This window comes from Myodes glareolus, chromosome 9 (genome assembly GCF_982192425.1).
Source record: "Myodes glareolus chromosome 9, mMyoGla1.1, whole genome shotgun sequence".
In the NCBI taxonomy this organism is placed as follows: Eukaryota; Metazoa; Chordata; class Mammalia; order Rodentia; family Cricetidae; genus Myodes; species Myodes glareolus.
This window is the reverse complement of record NC_142034.1, coordinates 2,901,484-2,918,630: the sequence shown is the minus strand read 5'-3', so window position 1 is coordinate 2,918,630 and position 17,147 is coordinate 2,901,484. Positions and strand designations below refer to the sequence as shown.

General features: G+C 49.8%; 1 protein-coding gene and 1 long non-coding RNA gene across 8 annotated transcripts in view; one reads left to right on the top strand and one right to left on the bottom strand.

The window, feature by feature from the left end:
- Positions 1-202: 202 nt before the first annotated feature.
- Positions 203-17,147, top strand: part of LOC148120734 (uncharacterized) — a 42,492-nt gene continuing 25,547 nt past the window's right edge. Inside the window, exons 1-2 of the long non-coding RNA XR_015738700.1 lie at positions 203-654; positions 3,341-3,445. This is a non-coding gene — a long non-coding RNA (uncharacterized LOC148120734). The remainder of the gene's footprint in view (positions 655-3,340; positions 3,446-17,147) is intronic.
- LOC146893367 (E3 ubiquitin-protein ligase RNF213-like) overlaps positions 5,462-17,147 on the bottom strand; it is a 90,553-nt gene continuing 78,867 nt past the window's right edge. For all 7 annotated transcript variants that reach the window (XM_087909672.1, XM_087909675.1, XM_087909674.1 and 4 more), the window contains exons 59-69: positions 16,461-16,552; positions 15,720-15,971; positions 13,484-13,616; positions 13,149-13,232; positions 11,985-12,165; positions 11,567-11,768; positions 10,424-10,501; positions 9,543-9,737; positions 8,870-8,959; positions 8,602-8,780; positions 5,462-7,289 (exon numbers count right to left, since the gene is read on the bottom strand). In XM_087909672.1, the coding sequence (XP_087765798.1) occupies positions 7,136-7,289; positions 8,602-8,780; positions 8,870-8,959; positions 9,543-9,737; positions 10,424-10,501; positions 11,567-11,768; positions 11,985-12,165; positions 13,149-13,232; positions 13,484-13,616; positions 15,720-15,971; positions 16,461-16,552 (1,640 nt within the window). In that variant the 3' untranslated portion in view covers positions 5,462-7,135. The remainder of the gene's footprint in view (positions 7,290-8,601; positions 8,781-8,869; positions 8,960-9,542; positions 9,738-10,423; positions 10,502-11,566; positions 11,769-11,984; positions 12,166-13,148; positions 13,233-13,483; positions 13,617-15,719; positions 15,972-16,460; positions 16,553-17,147) is intronic.

The following is a 17,147-nucleotide window of genomic DNA, read 5'->3' as shown; positions in this document are numbered from 1 at the left end:
TCGAAACGGGCTCAGGGCTCTCGGGACAGCCCGACCCTCGGGGCGGCCCCCTCCAGTTCACCGCAATCTCCTTTCTGCCTATCAAGCCAGGATGAAGGAAGAAAGCGCTCCGCGACCAGACGAGCGGACCGGAAATACGGGCCGCGCCCACAAAGGCAGGAGGCAACTTCTGGCAGCGTGGTGGCCCGGGCCAGGCCTGCGGTGCAGCCCCGGTGTTCGGTTTCACAGCTGCACAGGGGCTATGAGGCCGTAAAGTCATTAGAGGAGCGTGGCTACAGCGGGTCCCGACCCCATTATCGTTCCCAGAGCAACAGGGTTTCCTCTGACGGCCTCGAGCGCCAAGGTTGGGCCCCGGCGCCTCTCGTGACGTCACTTCCGGAGCGCCCAGTGCGGAGCCGTTAGCCTTCGTCGCCGCGTTCGTCGCGTTAGCTGTGGTGGCCGCCGCCAGGGGGCGCTGTTTCCTTAGCGCTGGCCGTCGGGGCGCCTCAGGCCGCTGTCCCGTCTGTGGTCGCCGCTGGGTTTCGGAAATGCGCGCTCGCGCTGCGCTCTCCGCGCCTCCGGCCTCCCGGGCAGCGTGGGACGCACTCGGAGGATCCACGAGCAGCCGCGTCTCTCGCACACCCCGAGCCCGGGGCCGCGGTTCCTCTTCATCAGGTCCGCACTTGGGCACAGCTTGCTGAGCAGACGGCCTCTCTGTAACCTTTAGAGGAAAGGAAGAGGGGACACCTTTGCTGTAGATTCTCCCCAACTGCGTTGGCTGCGAGGCGCCCTCAGGCCGAAATAACAATTCAAAAGACCAGGGAAAGAGGCTCGCGGGCCAGGGTGGCGCACACCTTTAATTCCAGCGCTGGGGGGCGGGGGGAGGCAGCAGAGGCAGGGGGATCTCTTGAGTTCGGGGCCAGTCTGGTTTACAGAGTGAGTTCCAAGGACAGCCAGGGCTACACAGGGAAACCCTGTCTTGGAAAAACAAATTAAATACATAAAACGCTCCTGCAGACTTTAAGTGTTACACGTCTGAGGGGAATGACTGCCCATTGGTGCCTGGAAGCAGCAAGTGTTCGAGCTCTGCTCAGTCTCTGTCCCTGTCTGTCTGTCTTTCTCCCCCACCCCTACCGTGTGTGTGTGTGTGTGTGTGTGTGTGTGTGTGTGTGCGCGCGCGCGCGCGCGCGCGCGCGTGCGTGTATGTCCGCGTGCGATCCCCAATACAAGTGTTACAGCTCTGAAGGGAAAGCTATCCTGGGGTTTCCCGACCCAAGGAATACCACAAAGTAAAACCACACTACAAACACACATTGGGGGACAGCTGCCTCTGCTCCAGTGAGAAACAGCAAGAAATGAGCAGTAGACAGTGTTTATGTGGGACTTCTGGAGGTGTGGTGGCCTGATCTTGGGTCAAGCTCAGCGATTGGTGAGAACTTTATATTTCTGTAGAGAGGGGCCTAACCCCTCTCCCCTAGAGGAGCTGGGAATGGCTGTAAGAGAAGACTGGGGAGGGGCCTGGACTTTGGAACTCCTTAGGCTCTTCCTCTGGAGGGGTCAGACCAGACCAGTCAGGGAAGGAGCCTGGCCTCAGGAGGTCACTAGGGGCAGGGCTTACAGGGGTCTCTGAGAGCAGCAAGAGAAGCTGTCCTGTGCCAGAGTTGGCATAAATAGCTGACCCAGACCAGGGTGTGAATTAGTCAGGGTTCTCTAGGGGAACAGAACAGATAAAATGAAAATACACAAAGGAGATTCAGAACTTACCATGGAGAGTGAGGGTTAGCAGGCAAAAGCAAAAGCTCCCTCCTTCCCTGTCCTCTTATGTAGACTGTCACCAGAAGGTGAGGTCCAGATTTAGGGTGGGACTCTTTACCTTGGATCATCCAATCACGGAAGTCCCTCACAGGTCTGCCCAGCTGCCTAGGTTTTAGTCTATTCCAGATAGAGTCAAGATGAAAACCAAGAGTAGCTACCCCAAGGAGTCCACCCAAAACAAACCCAAAATTGCCTAATGCCTGACGATTTGGTGCAGAACTGTAGTTTTTCTGTTCCTAACCTCAGTTCTCTGCCCCATTAATTCCTCCCTGGATGGACACTTGAGGGTACAACCTTCCTGTGTCTGGTGCAGAGTCTTTCACCCAAATGCCCATTCTGTTGGTTCAGGACACAGAACCTTATGTAATGTGTGTCCCTCCTCTTCATGATATGAGCTCAGCAGACTGGAGATTTTTTACAGATTTATTTTTATTTGTGTAAGTCTGTGCCATGAGGGCAGGCGTCTGTGGAGTCCAAAGGAGCTAGAGCCCTGGAGCTGGAGTCACAGGAGACTGTGAGTCTCCTGGCCTGAGTGCTAGGAATTGAACTTGGGTCCTGTGAAACAGCAGTGCACACTTTTAGTTACTGAACCATCTCTCCGGCTCTAGACTGCAGTTTTGTTTTTACCTTAAGACAAGTTAAAAGAGCCTATGTAAGCAGGCCCCAGCTGGAAGGGCTGGGCTTGGATCTTCTTGCTTAGTTATGGTCTGGTAAACCTGAGCAAATCTAAGGCACTTCCTTTGGAAATAGACGGTTCCTCTTTTATTTCTTGGATCAGTGCTTCCTTCTTGCTCTTTCTGCTTTGTGGTAAATGCTGGTGATGAGTTGAGAACAAGAAGATGTGAGGGTATTGCCATTGTGCTGTGCTGGTGTGCGGGAAAATAGTAAATACACATGGGAAGAGGACTTTGAGCTGTAGGTGAGGGTGGCTGTGTGAAATGATACTTAGGGCACCTGAAGGTTGCCCCACTCCTCCGTGGACTCGGGCATGGATTGCCACTTTCTTCAGTGGCGTGGCCACTGTTAAGTTGTCCGTGTTTCAGTAAATAACCTCCCACCCCTGCCCATGCAAGCAGCCACACACAAAAGACACGGGGAAGTAGGAGAAGACTTGCTGGGGAGACGGGTTTCAGTCGGGGAGGAAGGGATGAGAGAGGGTAGTGGGGGATGAGAGGACCAGAATTCATCAAAGGAGAGGGATTGAGTGTGGCAGGCAGAAGGGACAACAGGCACAAATGTCCCAGGGTAGGAGTGCGGTGGGTGTGTGAGGCAGCAGCTGAGGTCAGGGTGACATGGGCTGACCGTCACCAGGGGAGTTCAGACGTGTACACCTAAGTTGTGTAGTCTGAAGATACTTTTCACGAGGGAAATAGAGAAGACGAGGTTAGACCAAACTTGAGTCTGTGGTTGGGGAAAGGCTTCCTCTAACACAACTGGCAGGACCTTGAAAGTTAGTGGTTTCCAGGGGAGAGAAAGCCCGGTTCCTCCAGACTCACTGAGCACAGGCACTGGGCTTTATTTACCACCCTGTGTTCTCTTCCCACAGAAACGGAAGGCCTTTTGCAGAGGCGGAAACTGCAGTGTGAAGAGGTCAAGTGGCAGGCCTGTCGTCATGGAGCTGGCAGACAGGAGGGCCAGCACCGGTTCTCAGGTAAGCCAGCCTGGCTTCGTTAGAGTGGCTGGGGAAAGCGTTTGGTGTTTGGGAACCACTCAAGCCAGTGGAGATGGGGCAGCAGCTGTGGGTTCTGTGGAAGTCATGGCTGAGGTGCTGTCTGAAAGGAGCACTGATCTTTCTCCCTCTGCCTGGGAAGGAAACCCAGCAGGAGCAGCACCCAAGCAAGAGACTGCTGTAGAGGCTGCGTCCTGTCCCCACCCCCACCCCCCGCTGTAGGGGCTGCGCCCTGCCCTCCCCTCTGCTGTAGGTGCTGCGCCCTGCACCCCCCACTCTAGCCCAGATGAACACTAGTGTGCTGTGCAGTGTGCCTACAGAGAGGGTGTGAGTTGCCAGCATTGCTGTCTGGAGAAATGTGCATTCCTCGTGCTCCTTTTCTAGTTGTGTGTGGATCCTGAATGCTCGCACCCAGGCTTACTTAGCAAGCTAAGGGAGCAGAAAGTGCAGAAAGCAATACAGATGTTATTCACTGCTTGGTATAGAACGCAGGGCCTTGGGTCTCCTGCCCACTGAGCACCCCTCTGGGCTCAGCTGGTTCTGCAGCCTGACCTTCAACACGTTATCCACCTGTTGTGGAACTGTTCCCTCCTAACTGAACACTGGTTCCTGAAGGGCACTGGGGGCTCAGGGGAAACTCACTGGGCTCTCAAGCACACAGTCCCAAGGCTCATAGACTTGTCCCCGAGGTTATATATGCAAATCCTAGGGGAGCAGACACTTGTGGAGACAGCTGTGAGCCTTGGGGTGCAGGGCTTTGATAACTTGTTACTCAAGCCCGGCTGAGCATTTCAGTGATGCAGCCATGCGTCATGAGTCACCCATGTGTCTGTCCCTAAGGTAGACATGTTTGCAGTAATTAGTGTGGTCTTTTCTCAGTGTCTCTTCTGGGGTGAATAGATATTTGCTCACGTCTGTCCAGGACCATGAGAGATGTTCTGATGCAAGATGTTTCTGTATATGTGTTACTTTTTTCAGCTAATGAATAAAGCTGTTTCAGCCAATGGCTTAGCAGAGTAAAGTCAGGCGGGAAATCTTGGGGGCGGGGTGTGCAGTCAAAGAGATGCCATGGAGCAACCTAAGTAGAAGGATGCTGGAAACTTACTGGTAGGCCATCAAGGCAATACATAGATCAATGCAAATGTGTTGATTTATGATTAACTAGCTAGGAATTAAGATTAAATGGCTAGGATATTAACTAGCTAGCTACAAATACACTTGAACCATTGGCCAAGCACTGTTGTAATTGATACAGTTTCTGTGATTCTTCGGGTCAGGGCAGCCAGGAAACCAATGACTGGTCTCCATTTACGGTGTTCCTACTCATGCACTGGTGTACTGGGGACACCCAGACTTGGGTCACTCGAGTCCTCTTCGAGGTAAGAACACTGGAATTTTCCTCTTAGCTGAAGTAGCTCATGGCTATTTCATTTAACAAATGGCAAATCCTAGCATGGCTTAGGGAAGGCACAGAATCTGAACTACTTCTCCTTTCCTGCCCTTATTTCCTATTCCTGATGGATCTTCCTCATCCAAAGCCCGATTCATTGAAGTCAGGGCTCATCTCCATTTTCTGGTAGCTGTCCAGTGAGGTTTCCTCTAGCAGAATGCTCTGAGACCAGTACAGCAGCGCGGTCTCTGCCATAAACAAAAGTCCTGCAGTCCTTTTACTCTGAGGAAAAATATCACCCCATGTCCTACACTGTAGGTTTTCTGTTCTGAACCCTACTGGATACTGCAGCAGGGGAAATTCACAGAAACCCAAAACCATTTCGAAAAGCCTGGCCAAGGTCTGTGTGTTGTAGATGTAAACTCTGCACTCAGGAATTGAAACATTCAAAAATTCGTGTGTGTGTGTGTGTGTGTGTCTGTGTGTACAACCCGAAGTTAGCCAGTTCCTTCCTTCTCTGACCCAGGTCCCAGCTGAAGTCATCAGACTTGGCAGCGAGTGCCCTTCCTCACTGAGCCATCTTCCCGGCCCAAGAAGGACTCTCAGCAGTAAAGCTCAAGTTTATTAAAATGGGTCTGACAAAAATAGGGCAGTTCACTTTTGACAGGGCTACATCTGTGTATTTTGTGCACAGACATACATAGACAGTTAAGCATAGCATAGCATACAAAATGAAAACATCTTAATTAAAATTCTTCATGACAAAAAAATCAAAACCAAAAATGCCTAGCTAGGTCAAAGCCAAAAAAGGCCTTCACAGCAAGAAACAGTGTGGGGCTCAGCTGCCCTCTGATGACCAGGGCAAGTTAAACCCCAATATGAGGTATCAATGGAGATCCAAGGCCAAGTTGGGAAATTCAGTGAACCCTGTACCCTGACACATGCATTCAGCAGGAAACTTGGAATGGAGACATCTGGGGACAAGTGCATTTCATAGTTTGGAGTAAGATGATCACTGTCACTGTGAACAGTCTGACATGAGTTACTGCAGGTCTGCTCAGAACAGGGCGTGGTTCAGATTCACCTTTGATGGTGGTGCTGTGCCCATGGATGTGCTCCTGACTACCAGTCTGTATTTCTGCAGAGTATATGGGCCCTCGAGTTCAAGTTACTGTCTCTGTGAAAGAAATGACTTCCAGCTTGTGAACACTGGCTGTTCTTACGTGGTGCGCGCCAGGAATAGGATTAGTCCAGAGGGATCAGGGGAAGCAGAGCGGACTGTGACACAAAGAGGCATCACGTCCAGTGGGAAAGACAGCACGAGATCAGGGTGGGCTCTTTTCCTGCCTTCTCTTAACTGGTTTGTGCTCAGGGAAGCTCAGATCTTGTTGAATGCATATTGGACAGCTACAGTCAGTAACTCTCCACAGTATCCCTCGAATAGCTTTCATTTCAACCGTGCTAGCATGTGACCTTCAGGGCACTATGTTTGCCATAGTCCCAGCCCCCAGATACCTCTGACCAAGGCCTGTAACACATTTTCCCTTGTCCCCTTTCCCGTTTGCAGTGCTGGGGAGAGAACCCAGGACGCTGTGTATGGGGGGCAAGTGCTCCAGCAGCCACCATCGTCCCTGCTCTCCAGTTCATTCTGGGGTCGGCGTTAGGTCTTGTTCACGTGGCCTTACAGCTTGTACAAGCACCCTGGATTTCCTTGTGCTAGTGTGGCAATTTTCACGCATCTTAGAAACCAAGAAATACGTGTGTAGCACTCAAAACTTAAGGGACTGGAAGGAAGAATAAATGTACAGAAAGAAGAATAAATGTTTCCTTTCTGTATATATTATATATGTACATGTATTCTTATACATGTACAGAAAGAATAAATTTGTTTTTGTAATATATAATAGAATAGGAAGAAATGACTGCCCCTCTCTCTATGCGGTAAAGTGGTGGCCATGAACTATGAGGGGAGAGGCTGGCAGTCTTCAGAGGGTCAGTACTGGTTATGACCTGACTGTGGTTCTCTTTAGTTTCTTCTGGAATGTTAAGAGGCAGTTGATTGGCAATTTCGTATCATCATACACGAGGAAGTTTTGGAATAGGCGTGTGTTCCAGAAACAGCTTGGTTCTCTAAAAGCCGTCCTCTTGTATGGTGTGTGTAAGCCTTGAATCCAGTGCGGTGCCCCCACTTTTCTTCACGCAGGGACACAGCCTGTGTGGGGAGCTATGAGGGGAGGTGGGGAGGACCTTCCTCTCCAGCCAGGTTTGAAGGCTGAGCTGCTCTACCTCGCTTGCCGGTCCTGTTTTCGTGTGGCAGCAGCTTTCCACACTGAGATGCAGCTGGACATGAGGATCTCCTCTGGGAACTGGGATTCCACTTCTGGGAGGACATCGCTGTCTTTAGTCTCCATGTAACTCACTAGAGTATCCCTGAGGCTGTGAACACAAGGAATAAGAGAGAGTTTGTAACATCTCTGTAACGTCAGTTCCAGGGGATCAGAATCCTCTGACCTCCCCAGGGAATCAGGCATTAAAGTGGTGCACCGGCTCATATGCAGGCAAAACAGCACACACACAATAAAAATTTAATAGAGATTAACAGCCCCCAGTTAAGCGAAAACGATAAAGGGCATCTTCACAAATGGATGATGAGTGCAAAATGTGCTCTGTCACTAAGAGTCTCCAAATCAGGGATGTCAGATAAAAGGAGACACTGGTGTTGGACCGTTAGATTGACATGCTTGGAAGAGATGTGTGTTCTGTAGCCTGGACACACTGGTGTGACTTTTTACCAACTCTAGAGTGAATATTTGTGTGACATAATAAGACTACTTGATATAAGGGGAATATATGAGTTGGTAGTTTTTGTGTGGCCCAGATTGGCCTTAGACTTGCTATGTAGCTGATGATGACCTTGAACATCTGATTTTTCTACCTCTAACTCCTGAGTGTCAGGATTGTAGGTGTCTGTTACCATGCCCCATCTCTGTAGCACTGAGGAATGAACCCAGGGCTCTGTGCATCCTAGGCAAACAGTCCACCGATGACCTACATCTCAGCCTTCCTTCCTGTTTGCCTGCCTTTTGTGTATTGTGGTATGGACATGTGTTCACATGTCTGTGCATGTGTATTCAGTGGTCAGAGGATGGCATTGTGTATCTTACTCTATCACTTTCCCCCTCATTTCTTGAGACAGGGTCTCTTACTGAGCCTGGAACTTACTTTTTTTTTCAGCAAGTTCCCAGGGTCCTCCTGTCTTTCCCTCCCACATCCCCAGTGCTGGAGCTGCATGCATGGGCAGTCACACCCAGATTTTAATATGGGTTCCAGGGATCTAAACATAAGGCTCCATGCATGTGCAACAAGCAAACCTGTTGGGCATTTCGGGAACCTCCTGCTTTGTTTTAATCACAAGGGACTAAAACCAAAGAGAGAACTCAAGAAATTAAAACCAAGGACGCCTGGAATGGGGGGGACACACACTCCAATCCCAGCTCTCTTTGGCAGAGGCACATGGATCTCTGAGTTTGGGGCTAGCCTGGTCTACAGAACTCTAGGATTCTAGGACAGCCAGAGCTACCCAGAGAAATCCTGTCTTAAAAATCTGAAAACCAAACCAAAGGTACAAAATAGAAAAGGCATGGAAAATTAGCAGGAGAAGGGTCTTGGATAAGTTAGGAGAATCTTCAAGTCTAGAGGAAGCCACTGGACAACAGGGCATTCTGCCAGCAGCTGTACAAAGTCATACCTCCAATTGGGGTTGAAGCCGCTCTCAGCCTGGAGGCCCCTGAGTTTCAGCATGATCATCTCATGGAGCTCCAGGACGAAGGTGTCCAAGCCTGCCTCATTCAGGAATGTGCTGAGGAGCCTTGCATGCTGCGGACTGAGGTCCTCTTTGTACTTGACATCAATTTCCCGAAACGGCTCCTGAAGGATCAACAAGTGGTACAGTAAGACCTCAGAAGACCTGGGTGCTCGCTGCTCCCTCCGCAGCGGAAAGCAGAGGTGGAACTCACTTTGTTCAGTCGCAGCCGCTGTTCTGACTTATGTGCAGATAGGAGCTGCCAGAGGGAAATGACGTGTCTCAGCTGACATCTGTTTAAGGCCTGAAAGTGAAGCAGAACCTCGGTGGAAGGCCAAAGTCCCAATGTGTCACTCCTGTGCACTAAGGAGTCTAAGTGCACACCATAGGTACGTTCCCCCACTTCTGTCTTGAGCTCATTCTGTTTCCCTTGTCATGAGACAGTCACATCCACAAATGAGCTGACCCATCCCTCACAGTCTTTAAATTCTGCCTCAGAGAGTTGTGATATCACACATCGTGCAGATCTACACTGCTCACAGATGGTGGCAGCCTAGATGGTCAGTCTCCTTCTCGAGTGTGCTGTGTGCATGCTGGACTGGCTGTGTGAGGAACATTCTTGATGTTCCCCTTTTTGGGGTTCTGACATGGATGCATGGTGCAATTAGGTAGGAATCCGGAGCTTCTGGGGAGGGTCATGTGATTTCCCATGCAACGTCTTCCAATAGGACTCCCCCTCTCTGTTTTGAGGTCTTGCTCAGTAGCTTAGTATGGCTTGGAACTCACTCTGTAGCCCAGGCTGACCTGGAACTGGCAATCTTCCTGCCTCATCCTCCAGAGTACAGGGATTCCTGGGATATTCCTGCAGGCTCTGTACTGTTGCTTACCTTTAAGATCAGCGCTGTCTGATCGCCCATCTGTAGGACATCTTGAATGTACACATTCAGGTTCATGCCAGGATCCCCACCAGCTGTGCTCAGGAAACCCAGGGTGACTTCTACGACAGACAGGGCTTCACAGGCATCACTGTAGGACTGTAGCTGTCCTCTGATGGCACTGATGGCTGAGTTGGTGAGTGGGCTCTGGGGAACAAAATGCAAGGTTAGGGTTGTGGTTGACCTCTTGTTTCTCACCAACAGGGAAGAGGACAGAGCTGGGACAGGCTGCGTAGAAAGCACATGGCTGATTCTTGTGCACACTAAGTGCAGGCAGCACTACAGACTCCACAGTAATGGAGGCAAACTCACTGAGCCTCAGACAAATCCTATAGCCAGGAGGTGCTAGTGCACACATTTAATCCCAGCACTCGGGAAGTAGAGGTAGACGGATCTCTGTGAATTTGAGGCTAGCCTGGTCTACAGAGCTAGTTCCAGCATAGCTAGGAATGCACAAAAAACCCTGCCTCGAAAAACGAACAAAATCAACAAAACAGTAACAATCCTATGAGGGGACACAGCCATTCAGCTTCCTCTCAGACTTGCTAGGAACGAGCAGGGACACATTTAAGTTCTCTGGCTGTTTATCCTCAGCGCACACAGCAGTGATATGTTACTAGAAATCCGCTCCTCAGAATGACTGTGTGTAAACTGAACAAGAAAGCTCAGTGAACTGCTGCCCTGCTTCCTGTGTAATAAGCCCGGCTCACAGGAGTCCTGGGATTCTTCAAAAGACACTGAGCCTCTAGTGCTCACAGTAGACACAGGATGAGGCTGGAGCTATCTGGAGTGGATAGAGCCTCCCAGAGAAGGACAAGAGTTGTCAAGAGCACCTGTGCCGTTTTGTTCTTGATGGTCATGAAGAGATGCTCGTAGTTCCAGTCATGTCTGTACACCAGTGTGGGTATTCCCTAAATTGGGAAAGAAAGGTTCTTAGAGGTGAAATCCACAGTGGACCCCGAGTAACTCAGCAGTGGGACCCCGCTACTCAGGGCATTCCTGGGAAAGGTGGCATTGCTACAGGAAGTCTGCTGAAGACACTGTCTTTGGAAGCAGTGACACAGCAGGTGCCAGCCTTGCTGCAGTGGCCTCAGAGATACTGCTACATAGATGGTGCATAACAATGAGTATGCACGGGGCCCCAGGAGGAACATGCGCAGGAGGACAGCCCATTTACCAGCTCTTCAGTAACTGTTAAGTCTAGAGCTCGGACAAGGAGGTCACTCTTCTGCACAGCACGGCTGTCAGAGTGAATCAGAAATACTCTACACTCCAAGTCACAGCCTAACTGCAGTCTCCACGGTAAACTAATGGATGTCTGTGGACACGAATAAACGTACAAGAGTAATGTATCTGACTAGACGGGATCACCAGCTCTCCAGATGTAGGAACAGAGATGTGGCTCTGCCACTGTGTTCCTTGGTGGCAGGAATCCTATGTCTGAGGGCAGGCAATTAATTGAGTTAAGGTAACTGGAAATCTGAGCTGGAGCCAGCCCATAGGGCCTTCTGTGCCAGGTGAAGGGAGGCAGTAGGATTCCATGCTGGGCATCAAATACAGAGATGATCCAGGGACACAGAATAGATTGTTAAAATGACAGGCGATGGCAGTTAATGGATGAGGACACACAGAAGGCACACTGGTTCCCGGGCACAGAATGCTGACGACCAGTGCAACAGTGGCAGAGTTCTTTGATGATTTCCTTAATTATGTCAGAAAAACTAAATGCTAAGTCCACTGAGACCAGAGGATGCCTTTGGGAGACTGAGTTTCAGTGGGTGGTACCAAAGGCCTTGAGATCACCACAGCGGGGAGGCTGATGGAGCTGTGACCATGCATGCTTTGGGTGGCAAGGAAATGAAGCAGATAAGACTGTGGCTGGCGTAGTGTACTGTGTTGTACTTCAAAACATAAATAAGGATCCCTTATTCATGACAGACACACTAAGCATATAACTGGCAGCAGGCTCAGCCTACCTGGAGGGTCAGCCTGGGCTTGCCCTGGAGGAAGCGGCTGCTGATCTGCCGCTGGATCTTCTCTAGGTCAAACTCTTGTGAGGTTTCTCCACCTTGCTGCACTTGGTACTGGCAGTTGGAGACAATCAGTGGAATCAGGTCCCGTTCCACATCGTAGTGGATGACATGCAGGTCAGTAACCTCAGAGGTGTCTACAGAATAGCTGAGGGACACAAGACACATGATTGATATCAAAAGCAGACACATGCAGACACCCCTGCTTCGGGCTCTGTGAACTGAGCAGGGGAAAGCTGTATGTCTGTGGAGGACTCTGGAGAGAGCGGCTAAGGGAGCGTCTGCCATGGAAGAGCAGAAGTTGGCAGGGGCTCAGGAGCCTAGGGCTGGACAAGCACCAAGTTCTGTTGACTTGGACACGCACCTGCTGTTTTCCGTGGAGAACGTTTGCACCGCGTTGACCATTTGATTGTGCAGGCTAATCAAGTAGCTGACCAAGGCAGTTGCACAGAGGCCCAGGCCCCTTCGCCGTGGAAGGATGACCTCAAATTCGGCATCCAGATCCAAGTCGGAGCTGCAGTAATCTTTTGGTAGCTTGATCTCACCTGGAAATGACAGGGTTATTCCTTAGCAGCAGCAGCCAGGTAGGGCTTGTTCCATGCTGTTTGAGCAAGGTGAGGGAAAGAGGCACACAGACACGGTCCCACCAGCTGACACACTTCAATGACCTGGTATTAAGGTCTTGCCTCTAACAGATGTGCTGGCAAGTTTTCAGTGATCCCAGCTCTCTTGAAACCCAGTTTTTAGATTCAAGGAGATTTTGGATTCAAGAAGAGGGAGACTCTAATGCCATACTTCAGATCCTGTGCTGGCTAGTCTTTTTTTTTTTAATATTTATTATGTACACAATATTCTGTCTGTGTGTATGTCTGTTGGCCAGAAGAGGGCGCCAGACCTCATTACAGATGGTTGTGAGCCACCATGTGGTTGCTGGGAATTGAACTCAGGACCTTTGGAAGAGCAGGCAGTGCTCTTAACCACTGAGCCATCTCTCCAGCCCCCTATACTGGCTAGTCTTATGTCACCTCGACACCAGCTGATTCCAAGAGGGAACCTCAATTAAAAAAATGCCTCCATAAGATCCAGCTGTAGGCCATTTTCTTAATTAGTGATTGATGGAGGAGAGCCAAGCCCATTGTGGGTGTTGCCATATTTGGGATGGTTTTCCTGGATTGAATAAGAAAGAAGGCCAAGGAAGCTGTGGGGAGCAAGTCAGTAAAGCAGCAGCCCTCCATGGCCTCTGCATCAGCTTCCACCTCCATGTCTCTGCCCTACTTAAGTTCCTGTCCTGACTTCCTTTGATGATGAGCAGTGCTGAGGAAGAAATAAACCACGTGAACCCTTTTTGCCTCAACTTGTTTTTATCATCCCGTTTCCTCAGAGCAGTTGTCACTCTAACTAAGACAGCCTCCACATGGAGACACCTAGAGAGCCTGTGTGGTGCTGGTGTAACAGGCCGAGCTCCAACAGAGCATTGTGCGCACAGCACATCCTGTGTGACACTCTGCTAGGGGAGGAGGACACTCACCATTGGTCTCCAGTGACCGCCTCAGCGCATTCCAGGTGGAAAGAAAGACAGTGATCCGATCGTGGTACAGCATTCTGAGCCCATCTGTTGAGTAAAGCTTTTGGTGAGAACCGTGACAACAGTACAGCCAAGTTCTGATCCACACAGTACAAGCTCTGATCTCTGGATAGAACCAACTCTGTGCTGTCCTGCTGCAGCTGAGCTGGCTGGAATTTGTGTCTCCTCACCTCATGGTGAAAGCTCAAGACACATGGCACCGGTAACAGAGCCCTCGTACCTTCCTCTGTAAACACAGAGGGTCCTCATTTCTTCTTAGAGCTTGGGCAGAATCATACCTGATTGGTGACTGCCAATAAAACTTCGGATGGAACTGTGCTCTGCTTCTGAAATGTTCTGGAATCGTTTCACTAGATCTCTTTGCAAGGCCAAGATCTCAGGCAAGAATTTCACCAACCTCAGTTCTGGTTCCTGCAGAAAGGAAGATGGGTAATAGTGATGCCTCTCATTAATCTAAGAAATGCTGTCGGCACATATTCTTTGTGGGCGATTGGTGCTGCTGATCCAATCTGGTCAGTGTTTCATCTTACATAGGGATGTACCCTAGAATTTAAATACAAGAAAGGGCCACCCCATTCTTTCACTAAGTAACCACAAAGGGCATGCAGGGTTATACTGTTCTACACACAGCCCACCCAGAGCCAAACCCATGTGCCAAAATCCAATGGGACAGAGCTGCCTTGAAGACTGCATCCTGTCTCATCCAGTAAAACATCAGCCCAGGCTGGACCCAGTACCTAACTGCAGGACCCAAAACTGCCAGAAGAAACAGGGAAACATGCTGGGTGAGGAGTGGTTTCTGGACAGGAATCCAAATGCACCAGTCAGATGGAATACCATCTCACCCAGTCAGCAGGTGAGTGAGAAAACAGCAAGGGACAGATGCTGGCCAGGATGTGCAGAAAAGGGATTAGCATTGCTAGTAGAGTGTAAATATGAACAGCTATCAGGGCAAAAAGTATGGAGCGTCCTCAAAAATTAAATGTTAATCACCATACAGTCCATCCTTTCTTCTGGTTCTGCACTCACAGAAATGAGGTCACATGAGCACACACAACAGCTAAGACAACCTCAGCCTACATGCCTGTCAGCAGACGAATGGGCAGAGAATGTGTGGTGTATGTCTCAGAGGCAGACAGGCAGCCTTAGAGCATAGGATGGATACAGTCCTGCCATTGACACAAAAATGGATACAGTTGGCATAGAGGTCACTTTACATTTATTTGTTTTTAAGATTTATGTATTTTATGTGCATGAGTTCTCCGTGCATGGCTGTCTGCACACCAGTAGAGGGCATCAGATCCCACTATAGATGGTTGTGAGCCGCCATATGGGTGCTGGGAATTAAACTCAAGTCCTGTGGAAGAACAGTCAGTGCTCTCAGTGACTGAACCATCTCTCCAGCCCCAGGAGGTCACTTTATTAAATGAAATAAGTCAGATACAGAAAGATAAGCAGCAGACACTCATATGTACGGGCTAAGGGAGGTTGACTTAGAGGAAGGATGGCAATCACCGCTCTACTCCACTGGTCTCCAGGGACCACCTCAGGGTGTTCCATGTGAACAGAAAGACAGGGATGTGATTATGTAACCGCTTTCTCAGCCCATCTGTGTAGCAGCAGATGGAGGAGAGAGATAGAAAGGTTGGAAAAGGAAGGGGGGACATCACCAGTGTGTTCTGTGTGCATGTGTAGGAATGTCCCACTGGACCCCTCAATCTGATATTAATATGTTTAATAATTATCATTATTAAAGTATAAAGAGAAGCAAAAGAACTGTTTTCTTGTGCCCATGTGACCAGCAGTTAGTAGTGGCTATTGTTCCAAAGCCTCAAACCCCGGCTTTCTCAGCCAAAGGAAAGTACCCGAGAGAAGTCACAGCGTTGACATGAGGACATTTCTTCTGTGAACACCAGAAGTTTCTGAATCACTTGCTGGCTGTAAACACTGGTTCTCAGGGAAACAAAAAGACCACTGTGCTCGAGGACCCCAGTGGGTACAGGAGCTGCATGTGTTTCTGGGTGTTAGACAGGATTGCTGCATCTCAATGCTCTCCACCCTGCTTCCAGCCCACATCCCCACTTCAGTCTGTGCCTAAAAGGTCTACAGGTTGGGAGGAAGGTTTTACATACTAATAATATTTGCAGTGAGCAGGCTCTGCAGGTCACCTGCTCCAAGCTATGAGGAGGAGACATGGCTCGAGACCTGTACCTTCATTGTTGCTGAGTGGCCAGTAGACCCCTGGTCCTCAAGTTCTCTTCAGGTGACCACTGACTAACTCGTATGTAGTTTACATGTGACTCTGCTTCAGACTGCCTGAGACTGCAAGCAAGGGCTGAAGACCTCCCTCTCTCCTTGAGTCTCCTGCTGTTCACGTTCTATTAGAGCCACAGCACTGGCAGCTGCTCAGAGTTCCACCCTAGGAACCACTATTCTGAACAAAGGTTCAGGGCTTGTTCGGTCCTGGGGATCATCTGCACAGAAAAAGCTAGATCATCCGGGCGTCACTTGTACCTTCTGGAGGAAGCGCCAGAGGACAGGCACGGTTTCTTTGCCATTTTTCTGTTCCACAATATGCCACAGGTTCTCCACTGTGATCTTCTTCCTGCAGCTCCAAATCTTCGAGCAATGAACCACACTCTTTTGGGGCAAGTGAGGCAGGAAGGTTGCTGGGTCCCTGTATATGATTTTGGCCACGGGGTTGGAGCTGATGCACTCATCTTGGCTGATAAGAGCATTTACATCTGGCAAGGTTTGGTCAAGATGCTGGGTGAAGAAAATGACACAGAATTCTCCAACTGAGACACTGCTGCACACATCTGGGACACCTAGTAACTCACTGTGGTTGCCCTCCTTGTCTTCAGTTTCCCATTGCTGGTTTCTGCTGTAATCCAACAGTACCTGTTGTAGGGTTTCCCTCCCTGTGCACAGGGGACTAAGAGGACCATATCTGTTGCTTTTCTTTCCTCACTTTATTTGTGGGGTGCATTGCTCCTCTCTGACAGAAGGGTCATTAATCCTCGACTACTGTGCATCCCAGCACGTCTCTATAGGATCGAAAGTCTGGTTCCCACCCTCAGATGCTGCTATCTACAGTGACGATGAACAAGCTGGAGGATGAGGACACTGAAATTTGAACCTTGGTAGAGGCTCCTGCAGCTCTTCCCCACGAATAATGGGCAAAGATTGCTCTGCAGATATGTGGGAGACCCCTACCCTATCCTAGAGAAGTGCTGAGTGACAGTCACAGCTCACCTTCAATTCAGGTAGAAGAAGAGCTTCAAGATGCTTCTCCCAGTTGTTTCTGGATGCTCTGGTTGACAATTCTGCATTAAAATTTAATACACCTACAAATAAAACAAAAACATGTCAGTTGCTCTAGACCAAGAGCCATAGCAGCCTGCATACAGTAAGCACGAAATAACTGCCAATAGAAAGTCCTATGTGGGGGAAGTAAGCCCCTTCCTAAGTTCTCTAAGGGTGTGAACTGTCCTGGACGCAGTCTCTGCTGCTCCCACATTGTGACAGCATTTCAACCTCAGACAGGTCCTCTGACCCATTGCTGCCACAACAAAGCCATTTGATCAAAAGTACTAAGGACAGAACCTAAAAATCACAAGCCCAGGAGCAGTGACAGAGGCCAGTGGTACCATCAGCTACTCCAGCTGCTACCCCTCAGACCGGCAGGCAGAGCAGGCAGAGCAGGCAGAACCCATGAAGGTGGTGCAGATCCTGAGATGGTGGAGCCTTCTAGGACTCCATCAATTGTGTAAAATCACAGGACAACTAAAATCCATGGAACAAATTCCCTGCGATGCTGACTGGGGAGGGAGGCCCAGGAGGAGGGAGTGCTCTGTTTGCAGGTGGCACTTTTTAGTGTCACTGCCTTATTATAAAGTAGCACAGTGGGTCAGGCGTGGTGGAGCACGCCTTTAATCCCAG